We start from the raw sequence: 15,573 nt of genomic DNA, 5'->3' as shown, positions 1-15,573 counted from the left end.
GAGTAATTAAAGACAATGGAAGCAATTTATAATGCACTTTTGCAGCCCACTTCACAGTCTAGGGAGCTGAATGTTTATTCCAAAAGGACTGCATTTAAAGGAATCCAGGATGACCGGGGAGAAACAAGTTCCAAAGTAACTGGTGGCACAACACTGATCTTTTTCCTAACTGGTGATTTCTGAACACAGAAAATAAGATCGCTTTTCTGTATTTTTTTTCATTAAAAAAAACCCAAACAACCAAAAACAAACAAACAAAAATACTGCTTTCTGTAGTTCTACGTGCTATTGACAAAGACCTCTTGAAATCCTCTAGCATCTTCACTTCCTATGCTTCCCGGTGTGCTCACCTTCCTCTATAACAGGAGCATGAGGTGATAAAAGGAGAAGACAATGCAGAGAAACATAGGCAGTTTCGCCCTTATAAAAACAGAACTGAAAATGGCACTGACCTTGAATTGCATTTCCTCACTGCTACTCAGGCCCTTCTTGGACAAACAGTATATTTGCGACCCTCTCCAGTGAAGGTACAAACACTGAATGAATTTCTAAACAAAATGTGATTTACATATATATGAAATAATTTAGAAAAACACAACATGCCCCAGAATAGTTCATATTTTACAGTGAATTTTATCTTTTCTGGTGCTAACATCAGTTAACCTGTAGACTTTTGGTAGCTAAAGAATTCTAGGAAACATATGTATGGTAACTGTTGAGTCACAGCCTGAACCACTGACTGATCACTGATTGGGGAAAAGACCGGGTCGGCACTGGGAGCACAGGTGGAGCCTGGCTGCACCTCTCTTAGACCTCATTTAAGGACTCACTGACCAGGGGAAGGATCTCTGGTTGGAGATCCCTTCCTTGCAGAGTTTCTATTGCAAGCCTACATCTTCAGAGACAGATGAGCACTTTTTCTTTCGTAACATCCTCCTATTGCACTAGTCCCTTTGCTGTTACAATATATGATGAAGCATTTTCTTCCTTGTCTTGGAGGGCTGCCATACATTCACCACAGCAGACTAATGGGTACCGGATACAATTGTTCATCAAAAGTGCTCATAATTATAACTCCAGGCTTATTAGTAAAGCTCACAGAAATTAGATGTTTGCTCTCTTTATGTTCTAAGAACTTCAGAACTATCCTGTGCAAGAAACTTCTCATGTACTCCCAGCCAGTGACTGCAACTCTTTGTGTGCAATTGCAATGGTGCTCCATGCTGAACCACTCCTTTCACCAAGGACAGCTCAGCTACTTGATATAAAAATGTATTTGTGACAACAATGCTTTGGAATGTCATCTAAAAAATGGAAAAATTGTTTTTTAAATAGAAAGATGAAACTAGGTGGAGCTCAGAGACAGGGGTTACTCACGGGCAGTAAAATGAGGAGTTGCGACTAGAAATTGCTGTTTAAAGTAAAACAATTGTTGCTTGATAAATATTGACAAAATACATACATTTTCTCTAGGTCATGAAGTCCTGTGAAAGCTCCCTTCGGAATGACTCTCATCTTGGTGAGGACAAATCTCCTGAAAATTGAGAAAATAGGGTGATTATCCACTGTTCACAAAACAGGACTGTGTGGCAGCCTTGCCAACACAGGAGACACCTTTATCCCTGATACAAGGAGAGTTTCCAGCCTGAAGGCTTCACAACCGAAATACAGCAATAATGTTTGCAGGCTTCGTGGGACTCCAGTTGCCTGCCTGGACCAAAATTACAATGCTGTGTTGGGTTGCCTCTGGTGCTGCTGGGGAAAGATTATCCATCAGTGAGTTCCAAGTTCCCTGCTGGCTTAAGTAAGAAATAAACACCTGGTCACTGCAGCTTTGCTGCACACTTGGAGTGAACTGTGTCTTTTTCATCTCATCCTCTCATTTGAGAGATGCTCAAACACAGGATGAAGCAGCCCTGTAGAGTTTGGATTGGGATGAGTTGCTTACACGAGGCGGTAAGGTGCTACATGCATGTTCAAGCAAGATAAGACTTAACCCACTGCACAGATAATTTAAGGAGTCAGCTTGTATCTCCCATCAGTGCCACTTTAATACTCCTTATTGCTTCTCTTCTAATTAGTTCATAATACGCTGTAAAATTGGAACCTTGGAATACACAACTCTATTACATAGGGACCAAGATAATACTTTAATCATTTTTTAAAGGTCACAGAAGATGCTTTATGAAGAATAAATGTTTGAAATATCAGATAAACCATGTTGTTAACCTGAACTCATCTTCTTTTATCACAGTAAACAGAGGACTACAGAACATGAAAAAAAAAACAAACAACCACCACCAACAAAAAGAACAGTTTAATATCTACTACACCTTAAAGAAATGGGAACGCAGGCTGGTACTGCCTGCTGTGTAGTCCTGCACATTTTAACACTATACTTAAAAACTAGAGACGTTATTCCTTATTGTTCACATGAACTACTTATAGAATCCTTATTTATTTTTTATTTCAGCTGGTGAGTTTAGAATTCTCACATGAGAGCATCATGTTTTAATCAAAACTTAGGAAAAAAGTACATAATATTCTGATAGAGTACCACTGTGATAGGTTTCTATTTACTAAATTCTAGATCTTCAGTAGAATCTATTTCCTCATTTAGACTATCAAATTTCAAGTTAGCATTTACTTATACATGACAAAGTCAGTGCACAGCTCATTTAGCCTAGTGATATCACTAGGATTATACCAGCAGTGAGTTTTGCCCCATCCTATTTTAAGCATCGAAATGTGTGGCAATCTCAGTCCTGAAAGATAAAAATTTGGTATTCCATTCTTCTTGCACTATCATTAACGTAAGTTAGAAAGAACTTCTATATACTGTCACACAAATATTACAGCACTGAGATCATTATGCAAATGTTTGAAGGATTAAAGGGCTTCCAGAAAAGGCCTAACCTGGATCAAGCAATTTGTAAAGCCCTACTAAAAGCACAGTCAGTATAATGCATGCAAAGCTATGTCTGTACTTTCAGAGTTCAGATACTGGATCTGTGCAGAACGCTCAGCAGGCTTAGTGCTGCAAAGCTGAACCATCAGGCAACTGTTTAACTTTGATCTACTTTGAAACCTTTCCTAACCTCTCCTTTGTAGAGACATGCCTAATTTTGGCACCCTAGAAAGCGGGCTCAGTCTGAAAAGCCACTTACATATTTTTATGGTAACACTCTGAAATGAATCCCCTCTGTAGATCATCAGTAGATTTGCAATTCTTTAATTAAACACTGGCCTATACCATTCTTTACCACACAAAGAATTTACAGCCCGATCCTGACACTAATTAAAAGAAGGGAGCTTCATTCATAGATGAGGTTACCTGTATAAGTAATGCCACAAGTGCTTAGAAGAATCAAACCTTGGGCTTTTTTGCTGAATAGTCCGCAATCCTGTGCTAATAAGGAGCCAGAATTTAGGAGCTACATGCCTAGTGCCCTGGAGCAGTTAAGGTAGAACTGAAGTTTAATAGCTGAAGTTTCACATTCCACTTCACTAAATTAAGGTTAATTGTTTTTAAACATCCCCAAGTAGGCTAATAAAGTCAGCCTTAATGTTATAACTAATATTGAAAATTAGAATCAGTTACTTGTTGAATTATCAACTTCGCAATAAATAGGAGTCCATTACAACTACTGGAATGCTGTATTGTCAGTAAATCTCACCAATTAGGCTCCAAGAATCAATCTGTACTCTACTTGAGATGCTAGCTATTCAGTAACAATTTCTGCTGGGGCACGTGGAGAAAATAATTGAAAAGCATTTCCTTGGTTTTGTGATTGCAACTGTTTTAAGGCCAAAGAAATTAATACAGTCCATCTTTGTTCAAGCACGTTTCATGCCAAACAAACAAAGATGTCCTTTAAAAACATGTACTTAATGAAGAAATGCACTGTTTGGTCCTAACAAGTAATGCTGGGACTTAGGTATGTACACAGAAACCACAGAAAAAAACAGAAGTTCAGCACATGGTGTGGAATTAAAAACTCAGAGCCAGGTGCCTGGCGCAGGGCATGAGGAAGGTTAGACTAAGGATTACATGATCCAAAAATCTGTATCTTATGCAGGCAGTTACATGGGTCTACATCTCGTCTCCAATGCACCCAGGTCTTCCATACCCTCAACAAGTACCAAAATAAATAAATAAATAAATAAATCCAACAAAAATCCAGAGAGCTCAACTCACAGCATCTTTACTGGGATGGAAGAAGGCTCTGTGCTCCCTTTATGCTATCCCAGCAGCAGAAGGACAGACACAGGGAATGGAGTACCAGCATCAAGTCCCTCCCTCACCCTAAATGGTGCTCAGCAGCCAGGAACCTCTCTCTATGAAACTCCTTGTGCCACCAAGGAGAACAAGAGAAAGCTTAACCCTAGCATTCTTTTAGAGAGCTTACAGTTAGATTTGATTTCTCTTGGACAGGTTAAAAAAAATATAAATATATACACATAGATGTAAGTTCAAAGTTCATTGATGTTAGTGTCATCATTATTTATGCTACAGTTCATCCTAGAAGTCCTGGCAAGGTCTCCAGTGTTGGAGCCATCAAAAGCTTAACACATAATGAGAAAGGAAGGAAAGGAAACATGATTACTTTTCATCTTATCTGGCTGGAAATAGAAGAATGGTACCATAACTGTATTGTATAATGATATAATACCACTAAAAATGGTTATCGCCTATGGACAGCAGTATAAGCTAGATTTTAATCTGGCCCATTTCTCCTGTGGAACCTCTGATCTCCAGAGAGGATTTTAAGTCTCAGTTTAAATACTTTTGTTGAAGGTCATTCTTTGGGACTTTACTGATAGAAACTGAAGTTAGTTGCTACTGTCATGCAAAGCCAGATATACACTACATATATATATACATATGCCCAAGTTACTGCATAGGTGCCATAGGCACTTAAATATATTGCATTGCATAATATTTAACTGTTTTTTTTTTTTTCTGATTGAGAATAATTGTTTTCTGTTGTGTGGTAAAATATTTTTACATCTGGAGAGAGAATTAATCTCACAAAAGATCAGGTGATATTTCTCTGTGCTGAACATGCCCAATTCCTACAGGTTTTCCCACGTCCCACCTCTAATTTCTACACATCTCTAGGCCTTTTATCACTTTTAGTTAATCTCAAGAAAGGCTGTGGGTAAATTTTTCGATTACAACTACTAAAACACTGTTGCTAATTAATGCTAGGCCTGTCAGAATTGCAGCACAGCTATCACCTGCTGTTTTATTTACTTATACACAGACATCTAAGCCTGGTTATTTAAGAGGGCAAGGTCAGTTGACATGAAGCTACTGACACAGATGACTTACACACTGTATAACAATGAAGGGCATAGAACTCAAATATATCTCGTTTCTACATGGTATAAAAGTATAGTATAAAAGAAATATCATAGTGCCAAGTTTATCTCAAAGTGTGTAGAAGGTGATGCAAAAACCAGAAATTAGCAGGTAAAAGCAAAATGATCCTGAATAACTAACATTTTCAGCTACAAAGAGATGTATGAAACTTTTCCCTAAAAGAGATTCTTCAGCAGCTGAAGCAGTTCAGACAGACAGAACATTAGACAAGAAGTGGAAAAGAATGTCCCAGAAAAATTAATATTCTTCCACCTAGCCCTCTGTGAACACAGTGAAAGAAAGTAGATCAACCTCACCATACAGAGACAGAAGACTGGATATAATTATTCAAGCATCTGGTGCCTAAGGTATGGGTAACTATAGAGACTTGGTAAATAAGATTAGAAAAGTGGATAAATAAGGGTCATTTCTGCAAATTGTCTCTAAAAACAGAGGTGCATACAAAATGTGCAAAGTGGGCACAGTGAGAAAATCAACATAAATACGCTGTGCTTGCAAGGTTAGTCACTTAGGTGTGAAACACTGTATTTTCCATATTCATCAAATGAGTTCTCAGACCCTGGTGCCACGAGCCTTTTCTTAAGCAATTACAAAGAGACTCCTTGGCAAAAGTCTCCACCAGAATTTGCTCCCATTGTGTTGGTGCCCCCTCTTCCCAGCTCCCTTCCCTGGAAAATGCCCCCCATCACCAGCTGTAACCTTGCCCAACAAACAACCGCAACAATTATCGGAAATTAGACTTGTAAAAAAACCCATTAATTTCTGCTTCATTAAACGTGGCTGAATACAGTTCTTACAAAACAGTCTACAACTCATTTCTCTTATCTACACAGTTAATCAGAAAGTGTGTGTCTTGTAGAATTACCTCCCCTGTAAAATGCAAGTTCAAGATGTTCAAACGAACAACATCAAGAAGACAGCATAAGCTTTAGATCATAAGGACCAAAGGAAAACAAAACAAAAAAGCCTAAAATATTCCATGACCAAAATGCTATATCACCAAATTGAGTTCCAAATAAATAAGTGCAACAGGATGTCAAAAACCATTTGACTGCAGTCTCCAAGCCAACAGACTGATGTTATCACCACCCAACCTTCTGCAGGTTTTGTCAGACCCAAAAGATTTACGATATTTAATTTGCTCTTTTTTGTAATTTTTTTTGGTTGTTTCTTTGTTACTGCATGTTGCTTTGGAGATTTGCTGGAGATCCCAGCAGACGAGTCTGTCTTATATCAGAAGAAGGCAAAATGAAATGATGCTATGACCTATTTAGCGTGCTCTTGACAAAATACAAGAACCAACAAAATTCTGCCCTGTGTTTATTTGTGGTTTTGCTTGATGAGTCAGTGCAACAGTGAAGAACTGTTTTGCTTTTCATGCTGTAATTGGAAAAAAAAATAGACACTGCAGACTGTGTCTTAGATGGTGTAAACCAACCTGTCTGTGTCAGCTTGGCCCTAACTTTTGTCCTAATTCTCACTGGATTGAATCATGAAATTCCTTTGAGCTTAAATGTGATTTGATTTAAAGTTGTGAAGAACATCTCTAAGTCCACAGCTCATTGAAATGACTTCTCTGTGACCAGGGTTTGTGTCTAGTAAACATCTCCATGGGAAGGGGAATGTGCAGACATACACAAACAGCATTTTTCCTAGAATTAGTAATAAAATACATACATATTTTAGTATTTTGAAATACACAAATGGATCATTAGCAGAAAAAAATAACTGCTAATGTAAAAGGTCAAACCTTCCTCTGTTTATGGCAAAAAATATGATTTTTGATTTTGGACTAGAAATTCACACGCTAAGCTAAGTAGAAGTCAATGAGTAGCTGACTGCCTCCCATCAGTTCTTAAGAAGAGCTCAGTTGCTTTCTCTAGGCCTTGTGTTCAGCTTTTTGTTTTCATTAGGAAATTCATTTTATGGCAGCTGTTTCATACTTCGTGACATGGTGCCTAGGTGACCCAACCCAAGGCAGGCAGAAGCCTCTGACCACGCAGAAGTGCTATTCTCGGCATACACACAGAGCTCAGACAGGCTTCATACCCTGTGGATCTTGAAGCATGAGTTACGGTCTGTTCATCTGCAAGCAAGTGCACGATGGGCCAAAGTCTCAAGTTCCTTTCTCAAAGTGCAATCAAACTTAAACATTTCAAATTTTAACCTTTTTAAAAATTGTTTTCATGGATCAGCATGAAAATCAGCTGTCTTAAGTAGAAGATCTCTGAAATCTAAAAAACATTTTGTAGCTGCTTTTGGACATAGCTGTGGTCTCCTCTTCCTATCACCAGACATAGAGGACTCCAAAATACATAAATCAGATCCAAAACCGCCATGAAACAGGCTTCAGAAATCATCAACCCCAATACACAAAAACTGCTTTCATTTCCTTTCTGGTTTTAAAGTCTTTATATCACATTCATATCATGTTTTAAAGCTATTTTCAACTGCCAACAGGTGTTCATCCAAAGGAGAACTAAAAGCAAGCAGAATATTTTTCAATAATGGCTATTCATATAATTTATTTACAGACTTGTTACAGAAGAGAGACCTGGATGGCACAGACAGACATGCTTGAATAATGGAGGAAGAGCCTTACAATTTGCAATTAATTTTCCAATTTACAATTCATTCATTTTACAATTTTTACAATTTAAAATTCATTTTTTCCATCTGAGACATGATCTGTGCATTTAAGAGTCTAAGCAGCCCTACTTTACACACAGTTAAATTGATTTATGAGAGAGAGACCTTAATCCCTTGCTAATGTGCACAATCCTGCTGAAAGCATCTAATCACTGCATTCACCTACTGCGATCTGCCCATTGCTACTCAACCAATTCAAACGTTTGTGAAAAGAGAAATTATCTAGACTGTGCAGCCACTTAATAGACACGGGGTAAGAAAAGCAGGTGAAGGAGAGTATTTCAAAGAAAAATCAGGCATTATACACTTAATGGAAAAGACAGAAAAAAAACACTTCCTCAATGGGACCACCTAACAGAATCAATGGACAAGATAAAGGTCATAGAATCATAGAATGGCCTGGGTTGCAAAGAACCATAATGCTCATTCAGTTCCAACCCCCTGCTATGTGCAGGGTCACCAACCACCAGACCAGGCTGCCCAGAGCCACATCCAGACTGGCCTTGAATGCCTCCAGGGATGGGGCATCCACAGCCTCCTTGGGCAACCTGTTCAGTGCATCACCAGCCTCTGGGTGAAAAACTTCCTCTTACTATCCAACCTGAACCTCCCCTGTTGCAGTTTAAAACCATTCCCCTTTGTCCTATCATTATCCATCCTCGTAAAATGTTGTCCCCCCTCCTGTTGATACGCTCCCTTCAAATACTGGAAGGCCTAGTTAATATTTTTTTAAAGGAGACAAAAGGTCCTGACAAAAAGTTAAGTCAATTCAGAACTTAAAGAGAACTGGGTACAAGAAGTTCTTACAAGCATCTTGGCATATTTCCTCCTTAATTCTCAAGAAAAATAATTACATCTGTCTTTGCTATACAAATACAAACCAAAAGATATTTCCTTAGACCACAAAGGAAGTTTGTCAGAGGGTCAGGGCTTGAAGCCAGAGCTCCTGAGTTTCAGCATCATAATCAAGAAGTCATCCTTCTTTCTCTTTTTTTTTTTTGTCTTTGTAATTCCACCAAAATGGAAGAAATTGAAGCAATCTTTTTACAGCTGGCAACCACAAATAGCAATAAGCAAACTGATGAAACATTAAAATTTTACAAGGAGCTATTAGGATGAAACTCAAAAAGCGTAAGGCACTATAGCTGCATGCAAGCCTGTGTATTTTCTGAAGATAGCAGAGTCACACTATTCTTATGTTTAAATGAAAAATGCACAGTAAATCTGGGGGAGAGCATGATGTCCTTCCAGGTATGCAACTCAGGGATCATTCCAGGCCTGACAGTAATGTAAGCAGCCACCTCTCAGAAAGAAAATATCTTCATTTATGCACTATTAAACAGTGAAATGTACAGACAAAGTAAATACAATTAGAACTGTGATGATACGGTTATTAGTAATGCCTTTCTGCTCTGAAGGTCTGACTTTAAAAGGCAACGTGTGCAGCCGCATATGAAAAATCACTCTTTAATCTTCACTAATGGTGCCCCTTAAAACCAATTTCCTTTTCTATTCTGAATTAGAAGTACAGTGAATAGCAGTTACGGCATTTCTATTTGAAATGGTGATGGCGTTGAATATTTGCTAGGCAAAATAATTCCACCTAACTACAAAAAGCTGAAGGAAGGCATTTTAGGATCCAGCGGCTGATGTTCCATTGGCCTTTCACTTGTAAGGCACCCACCATACCGTAACAGAAACAAGGCACATCTCTGCCTGCACTGCTGAGATCCTGTTTCCCTGACAGAACTGTAATGCCATTCAGGGAAAAGATGCTGTGGGGGTTGCTTTACTCCCAAATTGCCACTTAGGTCAGCCAATAGGCTGCATGATGTGCCCCTCAGAAGTTAAGAGGGAATAAGGAGAGACCTGGAAGGACACAGAATTGTGTATTTAGCGAGAGTGTATATAGCGAGAAAAAAAGTCATCAGTTAATCTACATGACTGCAAAAACGATCAAGAAACACACTTGTAAGGTTACTCTTCTCCTCTTCTTCTTAGTTTCCCAAAAAACATGGTATGTTTAGTCTCAGCACTGATACACTTTTCATTTCTGGACAAAGCATCCACTGTCCTCAGTAACATACCGCTACTGTGCTGCAGATAACTTCTTTCTGAGGACACACGTTCAGGCAGTTAAAAATAAACCTCCACAATGACTTTAAATACCTCTGCTTGAATAGAGTGGGATGAATTCGGATTCTGGGGGCTTAAAAAAAAATAATCAAAAAGAAGATGGAGAAAAAAAGTAAATCGCAAGAATCACAGTCAGGAAAAGAGATAAAACGCCATACTGTTACTCAGCCTGAAATGTTCAATGCTCCTCACTTGGTGTAAATTCTCCATCTCATTAGGCTGAGATGCTTTACACTGAGATAAAGCTAGAGAGGAACTGAGTTCTACAGAGTTGTGATTATCCAGCCTAGTTGCCTGGAGACGTCAACTCACTTTGCAAAGTGTCTGACAAACGCTATTGTGAAGATTTAGATGCAAAGCAGCAATGCGCAGCAGACGCAACAAACACAAATGACATCCCGTGAGTAGAATGACTGCAGAACACCCTCTGACACGGGGACATTGGTTCCCACAGTACAGACACGTGGAGAATAAAGGTCTGTCACCAAGTACGAATTGCAAAAACAAACAGGTCCTCTTTACATTCAGAGAACAGACTCACAGCTAGCATGCTCGCATCCAAAGAATTTAACTGTCAAGAATGAGTTGCCCATAAAAAATGCCAACAGTATGCTTGAAAACTCAGTCAAAACTGCCCCTATTAATGCCAATGGCATGCAGTGAAAACTGTTTTGTGTAAGATAAATAACTTAATTGAAGGAGGCTACTCTGTCTCTGTTATAAAAACCAGAAAACAGTGTTTGCTTTATTTTTACAAATAGCTGCACTTTATTAGTATTGATTATCCTGGGAGACACTGCACTACATTTGGAAGAGCACACGCTTGTTTCTCTCTGCTTACTCACATAGGCCTTTGAGAAACACACAGCATGTGAAATATATGCTCCTTCCTTGAAAAGTGACCTTAATATCTACAACCATCTTTATGGTGAAGAGCCATTAAAAATTCATTCACTCTGAGCAAACTCTCTCTGTTGTGTGTATTCATATTAATATCTCTGCATACTTTCCTAGTATAAGGAGCACCGCACAAGTCCTGGGTATTTTGTTCTTCCACAGTGTGTTCTACTTTATGTTCTTTCCTGTGGGCAACTTGTCAAGGCAAACAGGGTTATAGAAAATGTCTACAGCCCAAGCAGATGGGGGGCTTTGTATGTATTGTCTTCTTCAGAACTTTCTTCCTATTTTTGATTTGGAGCAAGAATAGACATCTTGCTCACACACAGTTCTATTCCTGTCCCAGGAATGAGTTTAAATAGATGATACTCCTCAGCAGGGAGAAGAACAATGGTTTGTTCATCAGCACAGGTTATACCAGAAAGGTGACAGGTACCCTTTGTGTGTAGTGTTTTCACCCCAAAGACCTCAGGACTTGCTATGTCAGCATGCTCTCCACACATGATGCTATTTTTATTGACTGAAATAAACTATCCAGGGACAAAATTCTGTGAGTTCTGGGTCAGATGTCTTACTAAAGATAAAACCCTCTTCAAATAGAAAGTTTTTCTGCAAAATGTATTGCCGATCCCTCACTGTTTAGCAAAATAACAAATAACTTGCCTCTGTCTCTTTATCTTGCCTGATGAATTCATTAGAAAGATCACAGAGTCATAGACTATCCCAAGTTGGAAGGAATTCACACATCTCTTCCAAAACCCAAACCTTATGTCTGAGAGCACTGACCAAACATTCTCTGAGCTCCAGCACTGGAGCTGTACCCACTGCCCTGAGCAGACTGTTCCATGCCCACCACCCTCTGGGGTGGTTCTTCACCTAGATCCTTCTCCAACCTGTGGTCAGTCAAAGCCCCCAGATCCCTTCTCATGGGGCTGCTCTCCAGCCTCTCATCTCCCAGTCTGTACATACATCTGGGGGTGCCCTGTTCCACTTGCAGAATCCAGCACTCCACTTGTTAAGCTCCATACAACTGGTGACTGGTCAGCTCTATTGGCTGTCAAGTATCATTCCTTTTATTCTCCTTTCTCATCCATAGCCTCATAAGCACAATACCTACTTTGTTTAGTGGGACACGGTTGGAATCTCATAAAATAATAAAATACAGAGAAAAGACGCTCACTGTTACTTCACTTAACTAGCACACACAGCCTAATAAGAAAGAGAGTCTCCACCAAATATTTAGATTTGTTTGGATACACGAAGGCTTGTTTGAAGTTGCAATGAAATAACTGATTCTCACAGATACCAGAGTGGTCAGAAACCATTCAAGGAATAGCACCTGAAAAATTGATCATACTTTTATCTTCTTCCTCTGGATCTGAGTGCGAGCTTTGTAAAGGCAAATATCCTTTCTGCTATCTAATATATGCTAATACCTTCCAGAAAGCATCATGAGCACCAAACACAACTAACTCAACTGGCAGTTTTGGGAAAACAGCAACTCCCAAAGCAGGGGTCCAGCATACAAATGGCACATCCTCCACTGTTCTCAGGGCGCCAATTAGACTTGTGCTGACACAGAAATATGCTGGCTTAATGCCATATGATCCCATGTCTTACTCTGGTGAGTGGGGCATTTCCATCCTTTCACATAACAAATTGTACAGTCGCATTTTAGATATGTTTTGAAATAACCAACACCAAAAGTGGAAAAGTTGAAAAATCCCATCTTTCATTTAGTGTGGCACCACACAAAGACACAAAACCTTCTGTTCATGCCCTCTGGTCAGGCCTTCCTCTGATCTGAATGTCCCAGCTGACTACTGCCAGGAGGCAGCAGCTGGCTCCCAATTGTGCTGATGCCTATGCAAGAGAAATAAGGACACGGCACATTGAACATGCGAACACCAACAAGATTAGTCTGAGCAGTATGTTCCTGTGTGCATAAGAGAGCTTGTAGAGTCTTTGCACTGTAAAGACAATGGCCAAGATGAGGTTTTCTACTTGACTGACATACTTTGCACATTTTATTTATGTCCGGTAAACATTTCTGTTTACTGTCATTGCTCACAATATATTTTCAGGTCACTGGTACTCTTTCTAGCTATCCAGTTTCCAAGACAAGAACTTTTCTCAGTTCATCTGTTAGCTATTGCTGAGGGAAACATTCACAGAGATATGAATTGCAGGTGGATGGGCTCTTTCCAATTTAATTCTCCACTCCCCTGACAGTTTCTTTCCTCCCTCACAGTCCTTCTCAGTTATTGAGATCTCTTCTCCATAGGCATCACCAATTTGATTTACAGAAACAAATGACGAAGCCAGGAATCTTATTACTTCTTCTTGTACTAAAATAAAATAAAATATATTTTTCATTATTTTAGCAAAGGCCAGCTCACCACTGCAAACACCGAGCTTACCTATTGAACTTCTAATAAACATGGATTTACCTTCAGATGTTACAGTGATGAACCTGAACAGATGCAACTACCATCCTTACAAACACTAACTATATTATCTCATTTAATATTGACATACCTCTTCCCAGTAATACAGAGTGAAAATCTTGTACTAGGGTCAAGATTAGATCTTTAATGTATTTGAAAGCATTTATTATTGTTTCAGAAAGATGTCAGCTTGACCACAAATTACATATTCAGGATAAAGATATGTTTTGTGTTTTCACCTTCAGAGTGCTGCTCAAACATGAGACCTCTGTAGAGCACTTTAAAATAATAAATGCACATGGTCCTATTAAGGATGGTGACAGGATGGTAGAAACTTGACCTGCTCATGGCACAGCTGCAGGTTATGAAAGACTCCCGAAGAAAGACCTTAGCAGTCATGCCAATACATAACCTTAGTGAGTGAAACCTATACTTTTGTCCTCTTCCTAGGTAACTTATGTAAAATTAGATAACAACCGACAGGAAGAAATGAGCATAGATGTAAGAGTTATTCAAGTGAAGGAAGGTCATGAATGGTATCCTGCAGAGGTCTTCACAAGGCCTGAAAACCATAGACAAAAATAATCTGGGAATGGAGTGAGGAGAGAGGTGGTAACTGTCCATGATTATCACAACAGTAAGAAAAGAGCTGGATAAAAAGAGTTGCAAAAATGGAAGGACATCATTCTTTGTACAACATTTAGTTAAGCTACGTAGCGTTTTGCTACGGGACACTGTTGGTGGTATATGTCCAAGAAGAAATGTTTTACTTACATGAATCTGTACATGTGAAGAAGTTTGACTATCAAAACATGACACCACTCAAGGTGTGCCTGAGCCAGAGTTGGAAGAACACCTATCTCTCCACTGAGATGCACATCAGAAAAGCAAAAAAACCCACCACAACGCAGACAGCACGGGACAGCTCTGCCAAAATGGGACTCACCACTTGACATGCCCACATCAGCAAACAACACTACTTCTAGCACTACTGGGAAAGGGTGATCTCTGTCTCATTGAAGTGTTGAAATATTCTCTGATATTTGCAGCTAGAGCAAGTGTTTGTATCTCACAGAAGAAAAGGTTGCTCCTTAGGTTAAAACAATTAAAAGATTAGTGCCCTCCCTCTGCCAGCAGATCAAAAGGTAAAACTGAATCAGGGTTAATGCTTTCAGCATCTCATTTGGGCTTTTATTTCATTCCAAAGAATTGGCTCTACAACACATTTCTAAAAATAAATTCCATCAGAACACTTCAGCCTTCTTTAATAATGAAAATATTAAAAGAACACTTCAGCTCTCCACAAAGTCTTCTGAGGTCATTTTGCTAATCTTTTTAAAGCCAGGGGAAATATGCCGCCAATGTGAAATTTCAAGTTCTTACAGTCCTTTCAATCTCTACTTTTTTTCCTCAGACCAAAACAGTTTCCTCCAAACCATTTCTCTTTGAAGCTTTCTGCTTCCTGCTCATTATATTGGACTGCAGTACACGATCTGCTGCAAAATAGCCAGGGAATCAGAAACTAAACAAGATTGAAGTTTCTTTTCTCATACAGCTTTAAGAAGCAAGCTACTGACCAGTGGGCAATATCTCTGCCTCAGCTCACCACCCATGGACATCATGAATTGTCCTCTCCCAAAACACACACAAAGCTCTGAATTTTGTACCAGGGAGATGTGACAGCAGCAGCTGGAATAGACTTGGCCTCGTAATCCTCCCGATGCTTAAAGGCTTTCTGTGACCCATTTGCTGTACTACTTCTCTAATTTTTCCTCACCCTTTTCCATGTAAAAACTTGCACAAATATGAGCCAGAGAAAGTCTCCTGAGCTCACTTTGCATATCAGAAAAAGGAATCCAGATCACACTGCTCCCACTGGAGGTGTGAAATTAAATGTGTGTGGGTTTTTTTTGTTTTGTTTTTTGGTGGTTTTTTTTTTTTTTTTTCTGAGAGAGATGGAGGGAAAAAATAAGAACACCCAGAACAGAACTCTGCTTGAAAAAAGAATGAAAATAAATCAGCAGTGAATGGATTAGCTTCAGATCAGACTGCCCAGAG

The 15,573-nt window shown here is 39.2% G+C and overlaps 1 protein-coding gene across 5 annotated transcripts in view; it reads right to left on the bottom strand.

Annotated features, from left to right (window-relative positions):
• Positions 1–15,573, bottom strand: part of FSHR (follicle stimulating hormone receptor) — a 210,601-nt gene that overhangs the window by 47,139 nt on the left and 147,889 nt on the right. For all 5 annotated transcript variants that reach the window (XM_025148544.2, NM_205079.2, XM_040696843.2 and 2 more), the window contains one exon: positions 1,463–1,534. In XM_025148544.2, the coding sequence (XP_025004312.1) occupies positions 1,463–1,534 (72 nt within the window). The remainder of the gene's footprint in view (positions 1–1,462; positions 1,535–15,573) is intronic.

The sequence above is a fragment of the Gallus gallus genome, chromosome 3 (genome assembly GCF_016699485.2).
Source record: "Gallus gallus isolate bGalGal1 chromosome 3, bGalGal1.mat.broiler.GRCg7b, whole genome shotgun sequence".
NCBI classification, from domain to species: Eukaryota; Metazoa; Chordata; class Aves; order Galliformes; family Phasianidae; genus Gallus; species Gallus gallus.
This window is presented reverse-complemented; position numbering and strand designations above follow the sequence as displayed.